We start from the raw sequence: 20,728 nt of genomic DNA on the forward strand, positions 1-20,728 counted from the left end.
CCTGTACTTACGGAGATCCATCACTCGCATCATTGGGGGATTGTGTACCTTCTGAATTTGTTTCCCTCGCCTGGCAGCACCGGTCCAAGTCTATATCCCAACAAGGTTAACAGCCCACATAGGGGTCTTAATGGGTGTAATGCACAGGTGCAGCCAGCTGAGGGAGTCTTACAGCATGGGAATTTAACTAGTGTGGCTCTTTGAATTCATTTGGATAAGGCCATCGAGTGGACTGGTAAAAACAAGCTCACGCAGTAGCAGCCGTGAGCTCATTTCAGTTTTACCTGCGGGCTTAACTGTAAAAGTAATCCAGGTGGCTCTATAGCTGCCTGGATCACTTGTACATAACTAGAGGGTACTGCCCCCTACCAGCGCTCCGTTGTTACCCGACTCTCCTGTTCCTCCTGGGAGGTCAGGAGCACAGCAACCAATGTCAGGATGGCGAGCATTGGGAGATCAGGGAACGTCCATTTCCTGATCTCTTCAGGAGTGTAAACCAACAGTGCTCAGCACTGGGATTCTTCAAAGCTGCAAAAATTCCAGCTAGAAAGCTGGGTACAAAGCGGACTGAGCACATTCTGATGCTTGACCAGCTGCAGTGGAAGGCAGGGAAAACATTAGGGGGGTCTAATAGACCCCCAATTTCCATAAACAGAAAATGTCACTTGTCAGTGTGATCACGCTTTTAAATGTATTGCCATGACATAGGGGTCAAGCAAACATAATAAAAAAATAAATAAAAAAAATTAAAATCGAGTACATAATTTTTTTTTTTTAAATGCATCTCCATTGACCTCACCCACATGAACACAAATAATGTTGAGTGTGTATGTAAACTGCAAATGCGCTACACATCAGACATTATCACTAATGGTGGAGTGAGGGCAAGAATTGTAGGTCCCTCATTTACAGTTAACTATAAAACTCATGTGCTGTAAAGGCATTTAAATCATTACCTATTAATAAAGTTTGGGTAATAAGTTTGCTTGATTTTATCCGGCCCTTGGGGTGCTTTTTTTATTCATTGGCAACAATGATGGGGAAGAATTCCTCCCAATGACACCAGTGATGGGGAAGAATTCCTCCCAATGACACCAGTGATGGGGAAGAATTCCTCCCAGTGACGGGGCAGAATTCCTCCCAATGACACCAATGATGGGGGATTAAGTACTCATGATGGCCACAGTCCGGCCCCCTTAATGTCTGGAGGACAGTAATCCGGCCCTTTGTTTAGAAAGTTTGGAGACCCCTGCTCTAGAAGTAGTTATTAATCCTTGAACGCTGCAGATCTAGACAAGTATGGATCTGTGGCGAAATGCATGAGACTGTTTAGGTCAGGGCATGGGGACCAAAAGAATAAGTGCACTTTGTCTTAATCAATAAATCAGAATCTTTTGTGGATTGACCGATTGTTTAAACCAGTATCAAAGGTTGCACTGACCCTTCTTATGCTAGAAAATTATTTTATTTTACCTTTCACATTGACAAATAAATACTTACTGGTAACCTGGTAAATGCCTCTGGTAAGACAGATGACAAGGCATCACAAGCAGTTGTTTGAAGGGTAGGATGTAGCTCATTCTGCAAGGCTGCTGGTAAAGGACCATTCAGAATCATGTTCCAAAATGCTACAGCCTGAAGCATAAGAAAAAAAAAGGTATACTGTGAGTTGGCTGAGAGTTAAGAATTTATTTTTATTGTTTACACTTTGTTAGCAAATGTTTAACCTCTTTCCAACCAGCCTTGGAATCCCTTTGACTGGGCTAGTGTGCCCTGGGTGGGTTGTTTGCCTGATCACATGACCACTGTGATTGGCTGTTGCAGTGGTCACATGATTGGGAGCTAATCCTGCCTATCTGACAGCTCGGTCACTGTGCTGGGAGTTCATAGTGAGTGCGCTCTTAACACAGAAACCTGTCCTGCCTATGGACGCATATGTATATCTTTGTCACCGAACATATGTGTTATGTAGGTGGAAAGAGGTTAAAGTATATATCCACTTTTGCAGCCAAAATGGACCACCACCTAACTTCGTTAAAATTGAATTGTTTAACCACTTCAGCCCTGGAAGATTTTACCCCCTTCCTGACCAGAACCCCTTTTTCAATTTGGCACTGTGCCCCTTTAACTGAAAATTGCGCGGTCATGCAATGCTGTACCTAAAACGAGGAGAGATGACAGATCGTTGTTTCTTTGTAGAAACACAAAATCTGTCTCCTCTCCTCTGACAGCACAGGGATTTGTGTGTTTACACACACACACAAATCCCCATTCTGGCGATGTACATCGGACCACCAAAAGGCATGCGTGCTTTCTGGTGACTCTTCTGGGCAAAGCTGTATATGTATGGGATTTCGCCCAGGAGAGCCATCCTGTCGCAGTATATCTGTGTGAGCCAGTTAAAAGAAAAACAAACACTTTTCCATAGGGAAACATGTCAATCTCCTAAAAACACTAGCAAAAAATTGGAGCCTTACTGAGTAGGGTTATTGGTATGCTCTGTGGTGGTTCTAGCAAGTTTTTTGCCAGTATCAAATCTCCTGAAGGCAGCCAGCATATTTTCCATGGTCTAAGGAAGCCAAATCAGTGACTGTTCTGTTCTGTACAAATCAAGATAAGTATTTAAAGTAAAGCTACTTACGCATTTTGGATGTTCTTTTCTGACAACTCCAGCACTGAAAAATCCTACTTCGTTCTCTGTTTATGAGGGGAGGGAGCTGTGCTTGCCATAATTATCCCTGTCTATACTGTGCGAGCAGATCTTACCATCAGTTCTAAACTAGATCCAATCAGTGAAATCCAGGCGGATGGCGACCCTATTTTCCATCCGTCCGGGGGATTGGATGAAAACGGACAGGCGGTCCGTTTTCATCCAACCTTCCCATAGAGGAGAGCGGGGCTCTGACAGGTCTGTCTCAGCACAGTGAGCGGAGATGGACCTGTCATACGCCTGCTCAGCGGGGATCAGTGGCTCGGCTCGGCTGCGCGAGATCACCTAGCTATACGTCATCTCGCGTTTCAGCTAATAGGGCCCCCCCCACTCGCCCCTGGCACCCGCGATCGCTCATTACAGAGCGAGAACCGGGAGCTGTGTGTGTAAACACACAGCTCCCGGTCCTGTCAGGGGGAGAAATGATGGATCGTCTGTTCATACAATGTATGAACAGCGATCTGCCATTTCCTCTAGTCCGTCACACCCCCCTTTCAGTTAGAACACACCCAGGGAACATACTTAACCCCTTGCTCGCCCCCTAGTGTTAACCCCTTCCCCGCCAGTGGCATTTTTATAGTAAATCGATGCATTTTTATAGCACTGATCCCAAAAATGTGTCAAAAGTGTCTGAAGTGGCCGCCATAAGGTCACAGTACCGATAAAACTCGCTGATCGCCGCCATTACTAGTAAAAAAAAAAAAAATATTAATAAAAATGCCATAAAACTATCCCCTATTTTGTAAGCACTTTTGTGCAAACCAATCAATTATTGCGATTATTTTTTACGAAGAATACGTATCGGCCTAAACTGAGGATTTTTTTTTTTTTTTTGTATATTTTTGGGGATATTTATTACAGCAAATTTTTTCAAAATTGTCGCTCTATTGTTGTTTATATCGCAAAAAATAAAAACCACAGAGGTGATCAAATACCACCAAAAGAAAGCTCCATTTGTGGGAAAAAAAGGACGCCAATTTTCTTTGGGAGCCATGTTGCACGACTGCGCAATTGTCAGTTGAAGCAAAAAGTGGCCCGGTCATTGACCAGCAATATGGTCCGGGGCTGAAGTGGTTAAACTGCATGTAAACCCGATTCATGAAATTTGACCCAAGCACATATCTGTAGTGTTTTCTTATCTCTCTCCAAGTCTCGTGTCCTGCTGTTTTGCATGATAACTTTCCTCCAATCAGCTGTCTTGCCTGTATGCCAATAATCCACACCCAGTTCTGAACAGGAAGAGAAAAATGTCTAACACGATGCTGAAGACAGCAGATATACACGTACAACTTATGTAGGGAGATTTGTTTGATCCCTGTGTATCATCTGAGGCTGTTCACTTCACTGGGTATATGTGAGGGTTTACATCCACTGTAACTTTTAAACTGATTACATTGTAATTTATGAAATTACATTAATTGCAATGCCTCCTGCACATATACGTCGGCAGAATGGCACGGCTGGGCACATGCACGTACAGGTACAGGTACGTGCTGTGCTATTGTCCAGCCGTCGGTTACGGGCGCGTGCCCGCGACCCAGTCTGAAGCTCCGGGACTGCGGGACCCGAACGCCGCTGGAGTCCCGCGATCGGTCCCCGGAGCTGAAGAACGGGGAGAGCTGTATGTAAACACAGCTTCCCCGTTCTTCACTGTGGCGGCAGCATCGATCGTGTCATCCCTTTTATAGGGATTCACAATCAATGACGTCACACCTACAGCCACACCCCCCTACAGTTGTAAACACACGAGGTCACACATGACCCCTTCAGCGCCCCCTTGTGGTTAACTCCCAAACTGCAACTGTCATTTTCACAGTAAACAATGCTTTTTAAATGCATTATTTGCTGTGAAAATGACAATGGTCCAAAAAATGTGTCAAAATTTTCCCGAAGTGTCCGCCATAATGTCGCAGTCATGAAAACAAAAAGCTGATCGCCGCCATTAGTAGTACATTTTTTTTTTATAAAAATGCAATTTTGTAAACGCTATAAATTTTGCGCAAACCAACCGATAAACGCTTATTGCGTTTTTTATTTACCAAAAATAGGTAGAAGAATACGTATCGGCCTAAACTGAGGAAAAAAAATGTTTTTCTTTATATATTTTTGGGGGATATTTATTACAGCAAAAAGTAAAAAATATTGCATTTTTTTTTCAAAATTGTCGCTCTATTTTTGTTTATAGCGCAAATAATAAAAACCGCAGAGGTGATCAAATACCACCAAAAGAAAGCTCTATTTGTGGGAAAAAAAGGACGCCAATTTTGTTTGGGAGCCACGTCGCACGACCGCGCAATTGTCTGTTAAAGCGACGCAATGCCGAATCGCAAAACCTGGCCGGGGCCTTTAGCTTCATTTTGGTCCGGGTCTTAAGTGGTTAAAGCATTGGTTACCCCAACACTCCATATTTCTGATATGTGCCATGTACTTGTAAAGTAATCTGTCCTCTTTGTATGAAATCCCTGGTGTTTCTGCTAGTCCCCTTGCTTTCCTATTATAACCCGACCACATTAAGCAGGATAGCACACTGTGGTCAGTCCTCTAGCTATGTTGAGAACCCACTCTCCTCCAATTAACAATTAGTTATTCTGACATGCACCCACTGAAAAAACATTCACTGGGAAGCTTAGTGTGCTGCTGCTTCTCCTCCCCCCAGCTCTTATGCAGCCGAGAACAAAGTGAATGTGACCGCTTATAAAAAAAAAAAAAAAAAAAAAAAAAACATTATCAATACCTTTTTTTGAAAAAAAGCAATATTTTTTACTTTTTGCTATAATAAATATCCCCCAAAAACATATATAATTTTTTTTTTCCCCTAGTTTAGGCCGATACGTATTCTACCGATTTTTGGCAAAAAAAAAAAAAAAATCGCAATAAGCGTTTATCGATTGGTTTGCGCAAACTTTTTAGTGTTTACAAAATAGGGGATAGTTTTATTATTATTTATTTATTTTTTTACTACTAATGGCGGCGATCAGTGATTTTTTTCGTGACTGCGACATTATGGCGGACACTTCGGACAATTTTGACACATTTTTGGGACCATTGTCATTTTCACAGCAAAAAATGCATTTAAATTGCATTGTTTATTGTGAAAATGACAGTTGCAGTTTGGGAGTTAACCACAGGGGGCGCTGTAGGAGTTAGGGTTCACCTAGTGTGTGTTTACAACTGTAGGGGGGTGTGGCTGTAGGACTGACGTCATCGATCGAGTCTCCCTATAAAAAGGGATCACTCGATCGATGCGCCGCCACAGTGAAGCACGGGGAAGCCGTGTTTACACACGGTTCTCCCCGTTCTTCAGCTCCGGGGAGCGATCGCGACGGATAGCCGCGCCGTCGTCCCGGATCGCTCCCCGCGGGAATCCGACCGCCGCATGTAGCGGGGGGGGGGGGGGGGTGTCCCGATCGGACCCCCGACCCACGTCTAGGCAGGGACGTACAGGTACGCCAATGTGCCTGTACGTGCCATTCTGCCGACAAATATCTACATGCGGCGGTCGGGAAGTGGTTAATACAGGTATGTATGCATAAAAAATAAGTACCTATATTTTGGCTTCCATAAACTTCCTCCACAGAACTCGAAGCCTAGTACCACATCAGTATGGCGATCTTCCTTTTTTTTTTTTACGGGTAAATTAGGAGTGGATCAGTGACCAAGCTTTTATCACTTTAGAGAAAAAGCAAAGTAACCAACTGGCTTGCTGTCTGGTTGTTTGGGTCACTAGACTAGCTGAACATAAGTTTCAATCTTTCAGCAGATAAAACAGTCCATATGTAAGTAGTGGTTTGTCGAATGGTAGCCCAAATTATTATTATTTTTTTTATAAAAAAAATCCCCTGTTTTGACGCACTAGGAGCAGAAACCATACCAACCCCAGGACGGCCACACAAGGGACACCCAGAGGACAACCAGACATAGGTTTGCAAAAAGGGAAGAGGGTAAAAACAAATATGAGGTGCAAAAAAACAAGACAGCTCACATAAGTTTGGAAGCCTGTTGGGGGTGGCTACAGCCTCCCAAGCAGGAGAGAAACCTCTGGGCACCAAAAATGCACACAAGAAGAAGAAGTCAGCCAGCAGAGAGAAAACCTCCATAATTCTCCACTACTCTTCCTGGCCAACACAGACCCTGGGTCCACTGTCCCGGAGATGAGGGTAGCTGACTGAGGAGGCCTCTGCAACCAGCACGATGGAAAGCATCAAATAATGAACTAGTGATGCTCCTGTTAGGCTGGAGGAAACACATAACTGGGGTGCAAATGTAGTCTGTTAGGTTTTATAATGGTAGATGAGTTTCCTGTTTGTAGGTGGGCGGAGTCATTGCTCTCAATGATTTCCCGGAAGATGTGTTGAGAAAAAGAAAAAAGGAGAAAGAAAGATATTATTGCTGAAAACCAACACTATGATGGAGCACTTACCTGATTAACAGTCACTTTCTTTTCAGCAGGGATTAACAAATCCGTTTTCTGCTGCTGGACTATCCCAGTTCCCAGCTCCTCTAAAAGCTTAAATATACAAAATGTATTATAAAATTAACTATTTAAAAATGTTGCCATCAATAAATAGGTTTGTAAAGACACAAATATACAGAATATGTACTTTCTCATACAACGAAACATGTAAAAAAAAAAAAAAAATTAGAACCCACTTTACCTTTGAGCCATGCAGCTGAATTGATGTATCCATCTCCTGCATACATTTGCAAGCAACCTCTCCCAACTCCATGAGATAGCTATGTGCCATATTGAAATATCCTTTCACCAGACGAGCCAACACCTGAACAAATGTAATGTTTCAAAATGTTGATATGCTTCTGAATATTAACCCAAAATAAAATTCCAAAATAATCTTGAAAAGAAACCAGTAACATTAAATGAAATGATCTGTGCAGGGAAGCTGTAGCATGTAGTATAGCACTAGGTTATGTTTGGCTTGGTGTCCAAAGGTATTGCAAACCCTGCCGACCGTGGACAGTCTACTACAGTAGGGCAGGCTGGGCAGCCTACCAACACATGTAAAAGATGGGGGTGTATCGGCGCTTGCTAATAATTACTAATTCCTGCAAATCGAGTAATGCGCTCCTTTCCAAAGTGTAAAAGAGAGGGTGAAAGTGCTATATTCAACCGACAGTGCAAAAAGTAATAATTCGACAATCCCAATATGTCAAAGAAAAATAAAATGTTTCACTCCTGATAAATATTGATAAATCATTAACCAATGATGTGGGGGATAATAGCAGTGAATTTAGTGATGGACAAGGTGTGACTAAATACCATTAAAATAAAATGCGTGATTAATAAAATAAAAAAAAGTGTCTGTGTGGCACAATCGTGCAAATATAAGAACAAATAGGTAGATTCAGAAAGAGTTAGGCCGGCTTATCCGAATCTACGCCACCGTATGTTTAAGCGTATGCTCAAACAGAGATACGCTTAAACATATCTAAGATAGGCCGGCTTGCGCCGTCCCATCTTAGATTGCAATTTTTCAGATGGCCGCTAGGTGGCGCTTCCATTGCGGCCGGCGTAGATTATGTAAATGAGCTTGTACGCCGATTCACGAACGTACGCCCAGCCATCGCAGTCGAATTACGTTGTTTCCGTAAGGCCTTAGGCAGGCTAAAGTTATTCTACCTATGAGGTGGAATAACAATGTTAAAGTATGGCCGCCGTTCCCGCCGCGAGGTTCGAATTTTTTACGTCGTTCGCGAATCGGGAGTTACGTCGTTTACGTCCATGTTGAAATCAATAGGCCCGTACGGCGTACTTAGCCGCAATGCGCACTGGGAAATGTAGTCGCCCGGCGCATGCGCAGTTTTAAAAAAACGGCAAAAACGTGAGGTCAAGTATCATTACCATTAAACACGCCCCCCTCCAACCCATTTGAATTAGGCGCCCTTACGCCCGCCCGCTTTAGGCTACGCCGCCGTATATTAGCAGGTAAGTAGATTGAGAATCACTACTAGCCTAGCTAATTTACGGCGGCGTAGCCTAAACACACTAAGCTACGCCGCCGTAACTTTTTTCCACTGTACGTGAATCTACCTATGTGTGTTCAAAAACCAAGCGATGAAAAACAGTTTCAATTTTTTTTTTTATTAATCACGCATGACTTATTTACATATATTGTGATTTCACCTTACACAATTTTAAATTATTCTTTTTGGTTCGCATTTTAGTTTTTACATATTTTTATGTATCACAATTGTTTTGCTATGGTTAGTGTGATATTATTTTAATGGTATTTAGTCACACCTTTATTGTCCATCACTAAATTCACTGCTATTATCCCCCGCATCATTGGTTGATGATTGGTGGGTCAATATTTATAAGGAGTGAAACATTTATTTTTCTTTGACATATTGGGATTGTCGAATTATTACTTTTTGCGCTGTGTGTTGAATATAGCACTTTCACCCTCTCTTTTACACTTTGGAAAGGAACGCATTACTCGATTTGCAGGAATTGTCAGGAATTAGTAATTATTAGCAAGCGCCGATACACCCCCATCTTTTAAATTGTTATCAGTGTGTGAGCACTATCCAGTTTTGGCTGCTGCTTTAGATTTTAGATTAGGTTATTTATTTTAATACTTTTTAGCTATCTTTGCCCTGGTTAGTGTGGTTTTGCGCATTAGTTCCCCCTGTTTTTACATACTTCCAACACATGTACCACTGCATTAATGTGAAGAAGGTAGCATGGCAATTTTGCCAATGTTGTATAGCATGATATATGTATAGTTTATTGCCTCGTTTGTTGACACTCAAGTTCAGGCTTTCCACCGGCTGACTTTTAAAGCCGGAGTTCATCCGAATTTTTTTTTTTTTTTTAACATTAGATTGAGGCTAATTTTAGTAAGCAGAATCGGGTGTTCTTTTTAAAATGAATGCAGTACTTACCGTTTTAGAGATCGATGTTCTCCGTGGCTTCCGGGTATGATCTTCGGGACTGGGCGTTCCTATTTGGATTGACAGCCTTTCCGATGGTCGCATACAGCACGTCACCAGTTGCCGAAAGAAGCCGAACGTCGGTGCGGCTCTATACGGCGCCTGCGCACCGAGTTTTGGCTACTCGTGACGCACTGTATGCGACCGTCGGCGTTCCAATTTGATTGACAGCCTTCCGACGGTCGCATACAGCGCGTCACGAGTAGCCGAAAGTAGCCGAACGTCGGTGCGCAGGCGCCGTATAGAGCCCCACCGATGCTCGGCTTCTTTCGGCAACTGGTGACGCGCTGTATGCGACCATCGGAAGGCTGTCAATCAAATAGGAACGCCCAGTCCCGAAGATCATACCCGGAAGCCACGGAGAACATCGATCTCTAAAACGGTAAGTACTACATTTTAAAAAAAACACCCGATTCTGCTTACTAAAATTAGCCTCAATCTAATGTTAAAAATTTATATTTTGGGTGAACCTCCACTTTAAAGCGGGAGTTCACCCATTTGTGTTTTTTTTTCTCTTTTCCCCATAGCTGGATGCTCGTTTTGTCTAGGGGAATCGGCTATTTGTGTTAAAATATGAGCAGTACTTACCCGTTTTCGAGATGCATCTTCTCCGTCGCTTCCGGGTATGGGTCTTCGGGAGCGGGCGTTCCTTCTTGATTGACAGTCTTCCTAGAGGCTTCCGACGGTCGCATCCATCGCGTCACTCGTAGCCGAAAGAAGCCGAATGTCGGTGCGGCTCTATACTGCGCCTGCGCACCGACGTTCGGCTTCTTTCGGAAAATCGTGACGCGATGGATGCGACCGTCGGAAGCCTCTCGGAAGACTGTCAATCAAGAAGGAACGCCCAGTCCCGCAGCCCATACCCGGAAGCGACGGAGAAGATGCATCTCGTAAACGGTAAGTACGGATCATATTTTAAAACAACTAGCCGATTCCCCTAGACAAAACGAGCATTAATCTAAGGGAAAAATGTGTTCTCCATGGGTGAACCTCCGCTTTAAGTTCTCTGAAAAACAGCTGTCTTGCACTAGAGGGCCATAACCTGAAAATAACCCTGGGCCCAAGATACTCTTCATTCATCACCGGCTACAGCTTACCTCTACAAATCCTGCATTTTAGTATTAAAAAAAAAATCTGATGAACCATGGGTTGGCTAACCATATCCAAGCGACAAATGCAGCATTTACCTTTCCTGAAATTACTTTAGTTTAAAACGTAATTTTACCCAAAAGTGAAATCTATGTTATAAATGAAACATGATGGGGCTTGGGTCAGCCAACCTATTACATGTTTTGGGTGCTTCAGTAGCAAGATCTCACTGCCATAAATACTTGTCCCTGTCTGCCTTGAAATTTTAGGGGATCCCAACCAACTGAATATTCCAGCACCTCCTACCACAATATTCCTAATATAAAATCACCAAGACTCCAGGGGCTTGTTCACATCATGTCCTTTAAGCTGTGTTTTTATGCACATCTACGCATGTGCATATTGTTTTCTATGAGCCCTGTTCACACCTTACATGTGCGATGATGGGGAGAGAGTTTACTCTTGTAATGGCCAGAGCCGATATGTAGATGTATCACCAGAAGAGTTCTTCAGACATATTAGAAACTGTAAAGTGATCTACAACAAAACTAAAATATAAAACATTTCCTTGGTAATCAGATGAAAGTTCATACCTGCAGAGCTTCCAAGCGGACAGGAGAGGGTTCATACTGGACAGCAGTGGCAGAGCTGACATCACTGTCAGAATAGGAGTCTTCCCTTGGATTAATCACCAGTGATATGCACAGACGTACTAGCCAGCATGGCTCAGACAGCGGATGCTGAGGGTTGGTTTCACAGCTTACTTCTAATTCTGGAAAGGTCTCTTTTCTCCACCAGTCAGGATCACTGAGCCGTGTAATGCTGCTAGGGCCACAGTTTGATAGCAATGAAATAACTGGTTGCTGCAGTAGTAACTGCACCTCGGGTAGCGGTACTTGAGCAGACACAATAGCACCCAACAATGTAAGGCCCGATACTCGAACATTCACATCTGAAACAGTAAATATATTAAGTCAGTACAGAAAAAAAAAAAAGAAAAGAAAAGAAAAGAAAACGTGCAATAGATAAGTATCATAATGTCTAATTGCACCAAGCATATTTAATTAGAAGCTCAACTGCAGCCTTATTTTCCATAGTGTAACGGTGCAACAGCTACTATCCTGTACTAAAAACTGCTTAGGCCTTGTACACATTGCTAAAAAATTATTTTATTCAACCCAGCGGGTTTACTGGAAAAAAAAACAAAAAACAGACAGCTCAGGTTGGAGCCGCTGTACTAACACTCTAATGTTAGTACATCAATCTTCCCTGCTGTGCTATTGTGTTTTGACAGGGGCGTGGTGCCCCCCCCCATAGACACTGAGGGCACATGCGTGTCGCCAGAGGAGCAATAGCACACTGACTGGACACAGGGAATGACAATCAGCGGGTCTGTCGGACCCGATGTCCGCCAACGATCGTTTCCCTGAGAGTCAGAATGTCGAACTGTCTATGTAAAAAAGCCAGATTGCCATTCTCAGGCCGCGTACACACGATTAGTCCATCCGATTCACCGCTGAAGCAGACCGATCGGGTCAGAACGTGGTGACGTAAAACACAACGACGTGCTGAAAAAAAACGAAGTTCAATGCTCCCAAGCATGTGTCGACTTGATTCTGAGCATGCGCGGGTTTTGAACCGATGCTTTTGCGTACTAACCATCGGTTTGGGACTATCGGTCAGCCGTTCATCAATTCGATTTTAAAGCAAGTTCTCTTTTTTTGGACCGAAGGACAACAGACCGATGGGCCGTACACACGGGCGGTTTGGACCGATGAAACTGAACTTCAGTCCGTTTTCATCGGTTTGGACCGATCGTGTGTACGCGGCCTGACAGATGAAAAGATAGATTGCTTTTGTTCCTGCTAGGCAGGAACACCGATCTCTGTCTTCATCCAGTCAGAGAAACCCCCACACATTTCGCAAGCACCAGCTATGCACACAGTTAACCCTTTGATCGCCCCCGATATTAACCCCTTCCCAGCCAGTGTCATTCGTACAGTAAAAGTGCATATTTCTAGCACTGATCACTGTAATAATATCACTGGTTCCCAAAAAAGTGTCAAGTAGGTGTCCGATTTGTCCGTCGCAATGTTGCAGCGCTGCTAAAAAAAAAAAAAAAAAAAAAAAAAAAAACGCTGATCGCCACCATTACAATAATAAAAAAATAAAAAAACAAACGCCATAAAATATCTCAGTTTGTAGACGCAATAACTTTTGCGCAAAGTAATCAATATACGCCAACTGAGATTTTTTTTTACCAAAAATATGTAGCAGAATACAAATTGGCCTAAAAAAATAAATAAAAAAAAAATCGATGAAGAAATTACATTTTTTTTACATATAATTTTTATTGGATATGATTTATAGCAGAAATAAAAAAAAAATCCCAAATTGTTGCTCTTTTTTGTTTATAGCGCAAAAAATAGAGGTGATCAAATACCACCAAAAGAACGCTCTATTTGTGGGGAAAAAAAGGACATCATTTTTGTTTGGATACAACGTTGCACGGCTGCGCAATTGTCAGTTAAATTAATGCAGTGCTGTATCGCAAAAAATGGCCTGGTCATTCAGGGGAAAATCCTTACAGGGCTGAAGTGGTTAAGGAGGCATTATTTCATTTACTAGCCACCAAAGCTAAAGAGCAATCTTCCCCTTTCTGAGATTTTGTGAAGTGCATCAGTTACCCATCATTAAAACAAGCAAGCCATGGGGAACTTGTCCTCTGTTAATCAATCTGGGCCAATAATGTCAAAAGGAGTACCTTCGATGTGATGTACATTTTCAAAATGGTTATCAACTGAACGCTTTACAGAACGACAAATAGGATATCTAATTCATGTATACCTGCATGCTTTTTGCATATGAGAGTAAACTAAATAAAATGTGAAAATAGATCAAATTATTGCTTATGATAAAGATATACCGTATATACTCGAGTATAAGCCGACCTGAGTATAAGCCGAGGTACCTAATTTTACCACAAAAAAACTGGGAAAACGTATTGACTCGAGTATAAGTCTAGGGTGAGAATGCAGCAGCTACTGTAAGCGGAATGCCCATTTGCAGCATCACTGTGCTCATTTTCACACCTCACTGTGCCCAATGTAACCTCACTGTGCCCGAGTCAGTGTACACGAAATTCTTGACAGGCTGTGGGCGTCCATTCATTGTTTAAAAGTCGCGGTCTCCTCCTGGTCCCTTCCGTGATAGGCGTTTCCTAGCAGACACCGTTCCGCCTATCACGGACATTCTCTCATCCTCAGACAAGAGGACGTCCGTGATTGGCGGAATACTGAACACAGCGTCTGCTGGGAAACGGAGTGCGAGGATGAGAGAACGTCCGTGATAGGCGGAACTTTGTCTGCTGGGAAACGCCCATCACGGAAGGGACCAGGAGAAGACCACAACTTTTAAACAATAGACGCCCGCAGCCTGTCAAGAATTTCAGGTACACTGACTGGAGTATAAGCCGAGGGGGATAGGGCTGAAAAACTCGGCTTATACTCGAGTATATACGGTATTCTAAAAATGGACAGATTTGTTAGTATCTCTAGAAAGGATTATAAATAATTGGATCAGTGTGACATTTTAAATAGCTTATTGTAATTATTAACATGTCTTCAACCTAATCAGTCAGTCTTTTTAAAATGGAGAAAGCAATTACCCTGATAAAATCATGTGTACTACACTGAATATTGGCCAGGGAAAACAACAGTTGTTTGAGGTGATCAAAAAGAAAACTCCACCATCTTTCATGTACAGCCACAAATGTTATCATGTTATCAAGACGTTTAAGGTTCATGGTAGTGGCTGCAAGAGGAAAATCAACCCAGACTAAGAAAGATAATGCAAATAGTAGACAAAGGGCAAAAAGGAAAAATTCCAGACAGGCACAAGCTGAACTTCAATGTAAAGGTACAATTTCTGATCGCACCATAAATTTGCTTTTTGAACGACAGTGGGCTCAGAAGGAAGAAGACCCAGGAGAAGTTCACTGTTGAAATAAAAAGCACAAAAAGCAAGCCCCAAAAAATTAAAAAAAAAGTGTACTTTTTTTTACATATAAAAGTAAAACGTTTGCCAACCTTTATTGCGGATGTAGGGTTTAATATAGTTCCAAACTCTAGTGAGTAGACCTGGTTTTAGTCGATGGTAAGGGGCATTTGATACCAAATTTGCAAGGCACTGCAATAATCAGAGAGATAAAAAGCTTTATATATATTAGAACAATGGTAAATAATATACTAATATAAAATATGCGCAACAGATCACCATTCACCATAAACAAAAAATACGTTAGACTGAATATATTATAATATTCAGATACAGTACCGTGCAAAACGTTTTAGGCAGATATGAAGAAATTCTGCAAAAATGCTTTCAAAAATAGGATTTTTGTACTCACCGTAAAAACCATTGCTCTGAGTTCATAGACGGACACAGCCTTCATTGACAGGGTTATATCCGCTTTCACTAGGAGAGTTAGGAAGAAGTATAACCCTAAGGTCAATGAAGGTTGTGTCCGTCTATGAACGAAAGAGAAAAAAGGATTTTTGTACTCACCGTAAAATCCATTTCTCTGAGTTCATAGACGGACACAGCCTTCATTGACCTTAGGGTTATACTTCTTCCTAACTCTCCTAGTGAAAGCGGATATAACCCTAATGTCAATGAAGGCTGTGTCCGTCTATGAACGGAAGAGAAATATATAATTGTTTATTTTTATTAAATTTACAAAATGCAAAGTGAAATCAAATAATTTGGTGCAACTACCCTTATGGCTTCAAACCAGCATAAAGTATTATGCCTTGTACACACGACCGCTTTTCACGATAGTTACATAGTTACATAGTTACATAGTTAGTCAGGTTGAAAAAAGACACAAGTCCATCCAGTTCAACCTCAAAAAAATAAACAAACAAAATAAAAAATACAATACAATCCCATACACCCAACTCCATACCCACAGTTGATCCAGAGGAAGGCAAAAAACCCCAGCAGAGCATGATCCAATTTGCTACAGCAGGGGAAAAAATTCCTTCCTGATCCCCCGAGAGGCAATCGGATTTACCCTGGATCAACTTTACCTACAAATCTTAGTACTCAGTTATATTCTGTACATTTAGGAAAGAATCCAGGCCTTTCTTAAAGCAATCTACTGAGCTGGCCAGAACCACCTCTGGAGGGAGTCTGTTCCACATTTTCACAGCTCTTACTGTGAAAAAACCTTTCCGTATTTGGAGGTGAAATCTCTTTTCCTCTAGACGTAAAGAGTGCCCCCTTGTCCTCAGTGTTGACCGTAAAGTGAATAACTCAACACCAAGTACACTGTATGGACCTCTTATATATTTGTACATGTTGATCATATCCCCCCTAATTCTCCTCTTCTCAAGAGTGAATAGATTTAGTTCTTCTAATCTTTCCTCATAGCTGAGCTCCTCCATGCCTCTTATCAGTTTGGTTGCTCTTCTCTGCACTTTCTCCAGTTCTCCGATATCCTTTTTGAGAACTGGTGCCCAAAACTGAACTGCATATTCCAGATGAGGTCTTACTAATGATTTGTACAGGGGCAAAATTATATCTCTGTCTCGGGAGTCCATACCTCTCTTAATACAAGAAAGGACTTTGCTCGCTTTGGAAACCGCAGCTTGGCATTGCATGCCATTATTGAGCTTATGATCAACTAAAACCCCCAGATCCTTCTCCACTACAGATCCCCCCAGTTGTACTCCCCCTAGTATGTATGATGCATGCATATTCTTAGCCCCCAAGTGCATAACTTTACATTTATCAACATTAAACCTCATCTGCCACTCAGTCGCCCAATTAGACAGAGCATTGAGGTCGGCTTGTAAATTGGAGACATCCTGCAAGGACGTTATTCCACTGCATAGCTTGGTGTCATCTGCAAAGACAGAAATGTTACTTTTGATCCCAGATCCAATATCATTTATAAATATATTGAAAAGTAAGGGTCCCAGCACTGAACCTTGGGGTACACCACTGATAACATTGGACCATTCAGAGTAAGAATCATTAACCACGACTCTCTGAATTCTGGCTTTCAGCCAATTTTCTATCCATTTACAAACTGATATATCCAATCCTGTAGACCTTACCTTACACATGAGCCGTGTGTGTGGAACTGTATCGAACGCTTTTGCAAAATCCAAATATATCACGTCCACAGCCACGCCTCTGTCCAGGGTTTTACTTACCTCTTCATAAAAGGAAATCAGGTTTGTCTGACAACTTCTGTCTTTCATGAATCCATGTTGTCTGCTGCTTAACCAGTTCCCGACCACCGCATGTACATATACGTCCACAATATGGCACGTACAGGCACATGGGCGTATAGGTACGTCCCCGCCTTACCTCGGTTCGGGGGTCCGATCGGGACCCCCTCCGGTACATGCGGCGGCCGGGAACGGTGTACGGGAGGTCCGGGAGGAGGGGGCGGCTATTGGTTTCCAGCCGTCCCCTCTCGATCTCCCTCAGCGAATGAGAATGCAGCAGAGCCCTCCCTGCCTGTGTAACTGTAAACACAGGCAGGGAGGAAGTGACGTTTTCTCCCCTCTGGCGGTCTTTTCGTTTGATTCCAGAGGAGAGAAGACGTCAGTACTGTGAGTTGCACCAACAGCACACTGACACAGCACACATAGGCACATAACCCCCCCCGATCACCCCCCCAGCACCCCCAGATCACCCCCTGTCACAGTGTCACTGATTGCAGTGATCATTTATTTTCTGATCACTGCTTTTAGTGTCAGTGTGACAGAAAAAAGTGTCAGGGCAGTTAGGTTTAGGCCCCTTTAGGTCCAGGGTAGCCCCCTACCCCCCCCCCAATAAAGGTTTAACCCCTGATTGCCCCTAAAGTTAACCCTTTCACCCCTATTGCCAGTGTCACTAAGCGATCGGTTTCTGATCGCTGCATTAGTGTCACTGTTGCCGCTAGGCAGTTAGTTTTTTTTGAGGTTCGCCGCCAGGTTTATATAGCGTTAGGTACCCCCATAAATAAAGGTTTTAACCCCTGATTGCCCCTAGAGTTAACCCTTTCACCCCTATTGCCAGTGTCACTAAGCGATCGGTTTCTGATCGCTGTATTAGTGTCACTGTTGCCGCTAGGCAGTTAGTTTTTTTTGAGGTTCGCCGCCAGGTTTATATAGCGTTAGGTACCCCCATAAATAAAGGTTTTAACCCCTGATTGCCCCTAGAGTTAACCCTTTCACCCCTATTGCCAGTGTCACTAAGCGATCGGTTTCTGATCGCTGTATTAGTGTCACTGTTGCCGCTAGGCAGTTAGTTTTTTTTGAGGTTCGCCGCCAGGTTTATATAGCGTTAGGTACCCCCATAAATAAAGGTTTTAACCCCTGATTGCCCCTAGAGTTAACCCTTTCACCACTGATCACTGTATAAGTGTCACTGGTGACGTGGTTAGCCAGTTAGTTATTTAGTTATTTTAGGTTCGCCACCAGGTTTTTAGAAAGCGTTAGGTACCCCCATATATTACCGAATAAAGGTTTTAACCCCCTGATTGCCCCCTAGTTAACCCTTTCACCAGTGATCACCGTATAAGTGTTACGGTTGACGCTGGTTGGTTAGTTTGCTGTTTATAGCATCAGAGCACCCGCCGTATATAACCCAATAGGTTTAACCCCCTGATCACCCGGCGGGTGATATAAATTTAATTTTAGCGCCAGTCAGGGTCTGCGTCACCCCAGGCAGCGTTAGGTTAGAGCCAGTACCGCTTACACCCACTCGCTAAGCATACACCCCCCTTAGTGGTATAGGATCTGAACGGATCGATACCTGATCTGATCAGATCTATACTAGCGTACCCAGCAGTTTAGGGTACCCAAAAACGCATTGTTAGCGGAATCAGCCCAGATACCCGCTAGCACCTGCGTTTTCCCCCTCTGCCCAGCCCAACCCACCCAAGTGCAGTATCGATCGATCACTGTCACTTACAAAACACAAGACACATAACTGCAGCGTTCGCAGAGACAGGCCTGATCCCTGCGATCGCTTACAGTTTTTTTTGAAGCGTTTTCTACATTTGCTTTTCTATAGTCAGGTGCTTTTTTTACCTGTGAATCCTTACCATTGTACCACTAAATTTAGAGTCCAAAATGGCAAACCGAAGGTACAATGATAAGCAGGCCTTTGAGTTCATGTGCATGTCAGATAGTGAAGAGGAGGAGGTCACGCATCTGACAGATTCTGGCTCAGAATATGAACCCATTTACGACAGCGGCTCCATGTCAGATAGCTCGCACGACGAAGTTGAGGTCCCTGCTAAGGCCAGGCGTACCCGATCCCATTCTGATGTTGTTGAGCAGCAAGAACCGCAGGACCCTTGTATGGAGCAGAGATCCAGTACTAGCGCCGCTATTCCTTCTGGTGAATTGGCAAGCACCAGCGGCCTAGTACACCCTGGTCGTTTATCCAGCACTGCAGTAACACTTGGTGACGTGGCGAGTCCCATAAGTGCAGTTGAAGCTGGCGATGTGGCAAGCACAAGTAGTGTCCCGCTGCCACCAAGAAAAAGACAGAGACAGGCCCGTCGTGCCCATAGTGCCCTTCCTGTAGAATTTGCCTATCCTGATTGGGTCCCCACCACTTCTACAGCACCTGTACTTCCCCCATTCACTGGCCAACCCGGTATTCAGGTGGATACAGCGAACTTTATGTCACTTGATTTTTATTCGCTGTATTTCACGGAAGATCTCTATAGATCTATTGTGGACCAGACCAATTTATATGCTGGTACTTACATCGCCGCTAACCCCCAGTCTCGCCTTGCCAAAGAATGGAAACCTCTCGAGGTTTCCGAATTTAAGACCTTTCTGGGCCTTACCCTCAACATGGGCATACACAAATTTCCGTCATTGCGGATGTATTGGTCCACACATCCCATTGACCATATGTACATTTTCTCTGCTCACATGGCCAGGAGACGATACGAGGCGATCCTGCGGTTCCTGCATTTCAGTGACAATGCACTTTGTCGTCCACGTGGAGACCCTGAATTTGACCGGCTCTACAAAATTCGGCCCCTCGTAAACCATTTCAACGAACGTTTTGCAGCCTTGTTTAATCCCCAGCAGGTTGTATGCGTTGATGAGTCCCTGATTAAATTTGCTGGCCGCTTGTCTTTCAAACAGTACCTTCCCAGCAAGCGTGCCAGATACGGGGTCAAGCTCTATAAGCTCTGTGACAGGGCCACAGGCTACACATGGAGCTTTAGGGTTTACGAGGGAAAAGATAGTCAGGTAGAGCCGGAAGGATGCCCAGATTACATGGGGAGCGCTGGCAAGATTGTTTGGGACTTGGTGTCACCCTTATTCGGAAAGGGGTACCATTTGTATGTGGACAATTTTTACAGCAGCGTGCCACTTTTTAGCCACTTATTTGATCAACAGATTGGAGCATGTGGCACCGTGCGACCTAATCGCCGGGGCTTCCCCCAGCGGCTTGTAGATGCCCGTGTTAGGCCGGGGGCGAGAGCCTGCTGCAGATGTAAAAATTTGCTCGCTGTGAAGTGGCGGGACAATAGGAATGTTTTCGTTCTTACCACCCTTCACGCAGACACGACAGTCCAAATTCGTACGGCGACTGGTGTTGTGGAGAAACCCCTCTGTGTCCACGAATATAACCTTAATATGGGAGGGGTGGACCTCAACGACCAGTTGATGGCGCCGTATCATATTGCCCGTAAGACGAGACGCTGGTACAAAAAAGTGTCTCTACATTTATTTCAATTGGCTCTACTGAATGCTCATGTCTTATACAGAGCTTCAGGACGGAATGAATCCTTCCTTCAATTCCAGAGGGATATCATCACAGAACTCCTGTATCCAGGCGGTATTGTACCTCACCATCTCCTACCAAATGCAGTAAGCCGACTGCATGAGAGGCATTTTTCTTATGTCCTCCCGAGTACCCCTACCCAACGAGCCCCCCAAAGAAAATGTCGTG

The 20,728-nt window shown here is 43.5% G+C and overlaps 1 protein-coding gene across 1 annotated transcript in view; it reads right to left on the minus strand.

Annotated features, from left to right (window-relative positions):
* Positions 1 to 20,728, minus strand: part of HEATR6 (HEAT repeat containing 6) — a 99,085-nt gene that overhangs the window by 13,952 nt on the left and 64,405 nt on the right. The window contains exons 11-15 of the mRNA XM_040337844.1: positions 14,836 to 14,935; positions 11,341 to 11,699; positions 7,366 to 7,488; positions 7,131 to 7,217; positions 1,501 to 1,635 (exon numbers count right to left, since the gene is read on the minus strand). Of these exons, the coding sequence (XP_040193778.1) occupies positions 1,501 to 1,635; positions 7,131 to 7,217; positions 7,366 to 7,488; positions 11,341 to 11,699; positions 14,836 to 14,935 (804 nt within the window). The remainder of the gene's footprint in view (positions 1 to 1,500; positions 1,636 to 7,130; positions 7,218 to 7,365; positions 7,489 to 11,340; positions 11,700 to 14,835; positions 14,936 to 20,728) is intronic.

The sequence above is a fragment of the Rana temporaria genome, chromosome 2 (genome assembly GCF_905171775.1).
Source record: "Rana temporaria chromosome 2, aRanTem1.1, whole genome shotgun sequence".
In the NCBI taxonomy this organism is placed as follows: domain Eukaryota; kingdom Metazoa; phylum Chordata; class Amphibia; order Anura; family Ranidae; genus Rana; species Rana temporaria.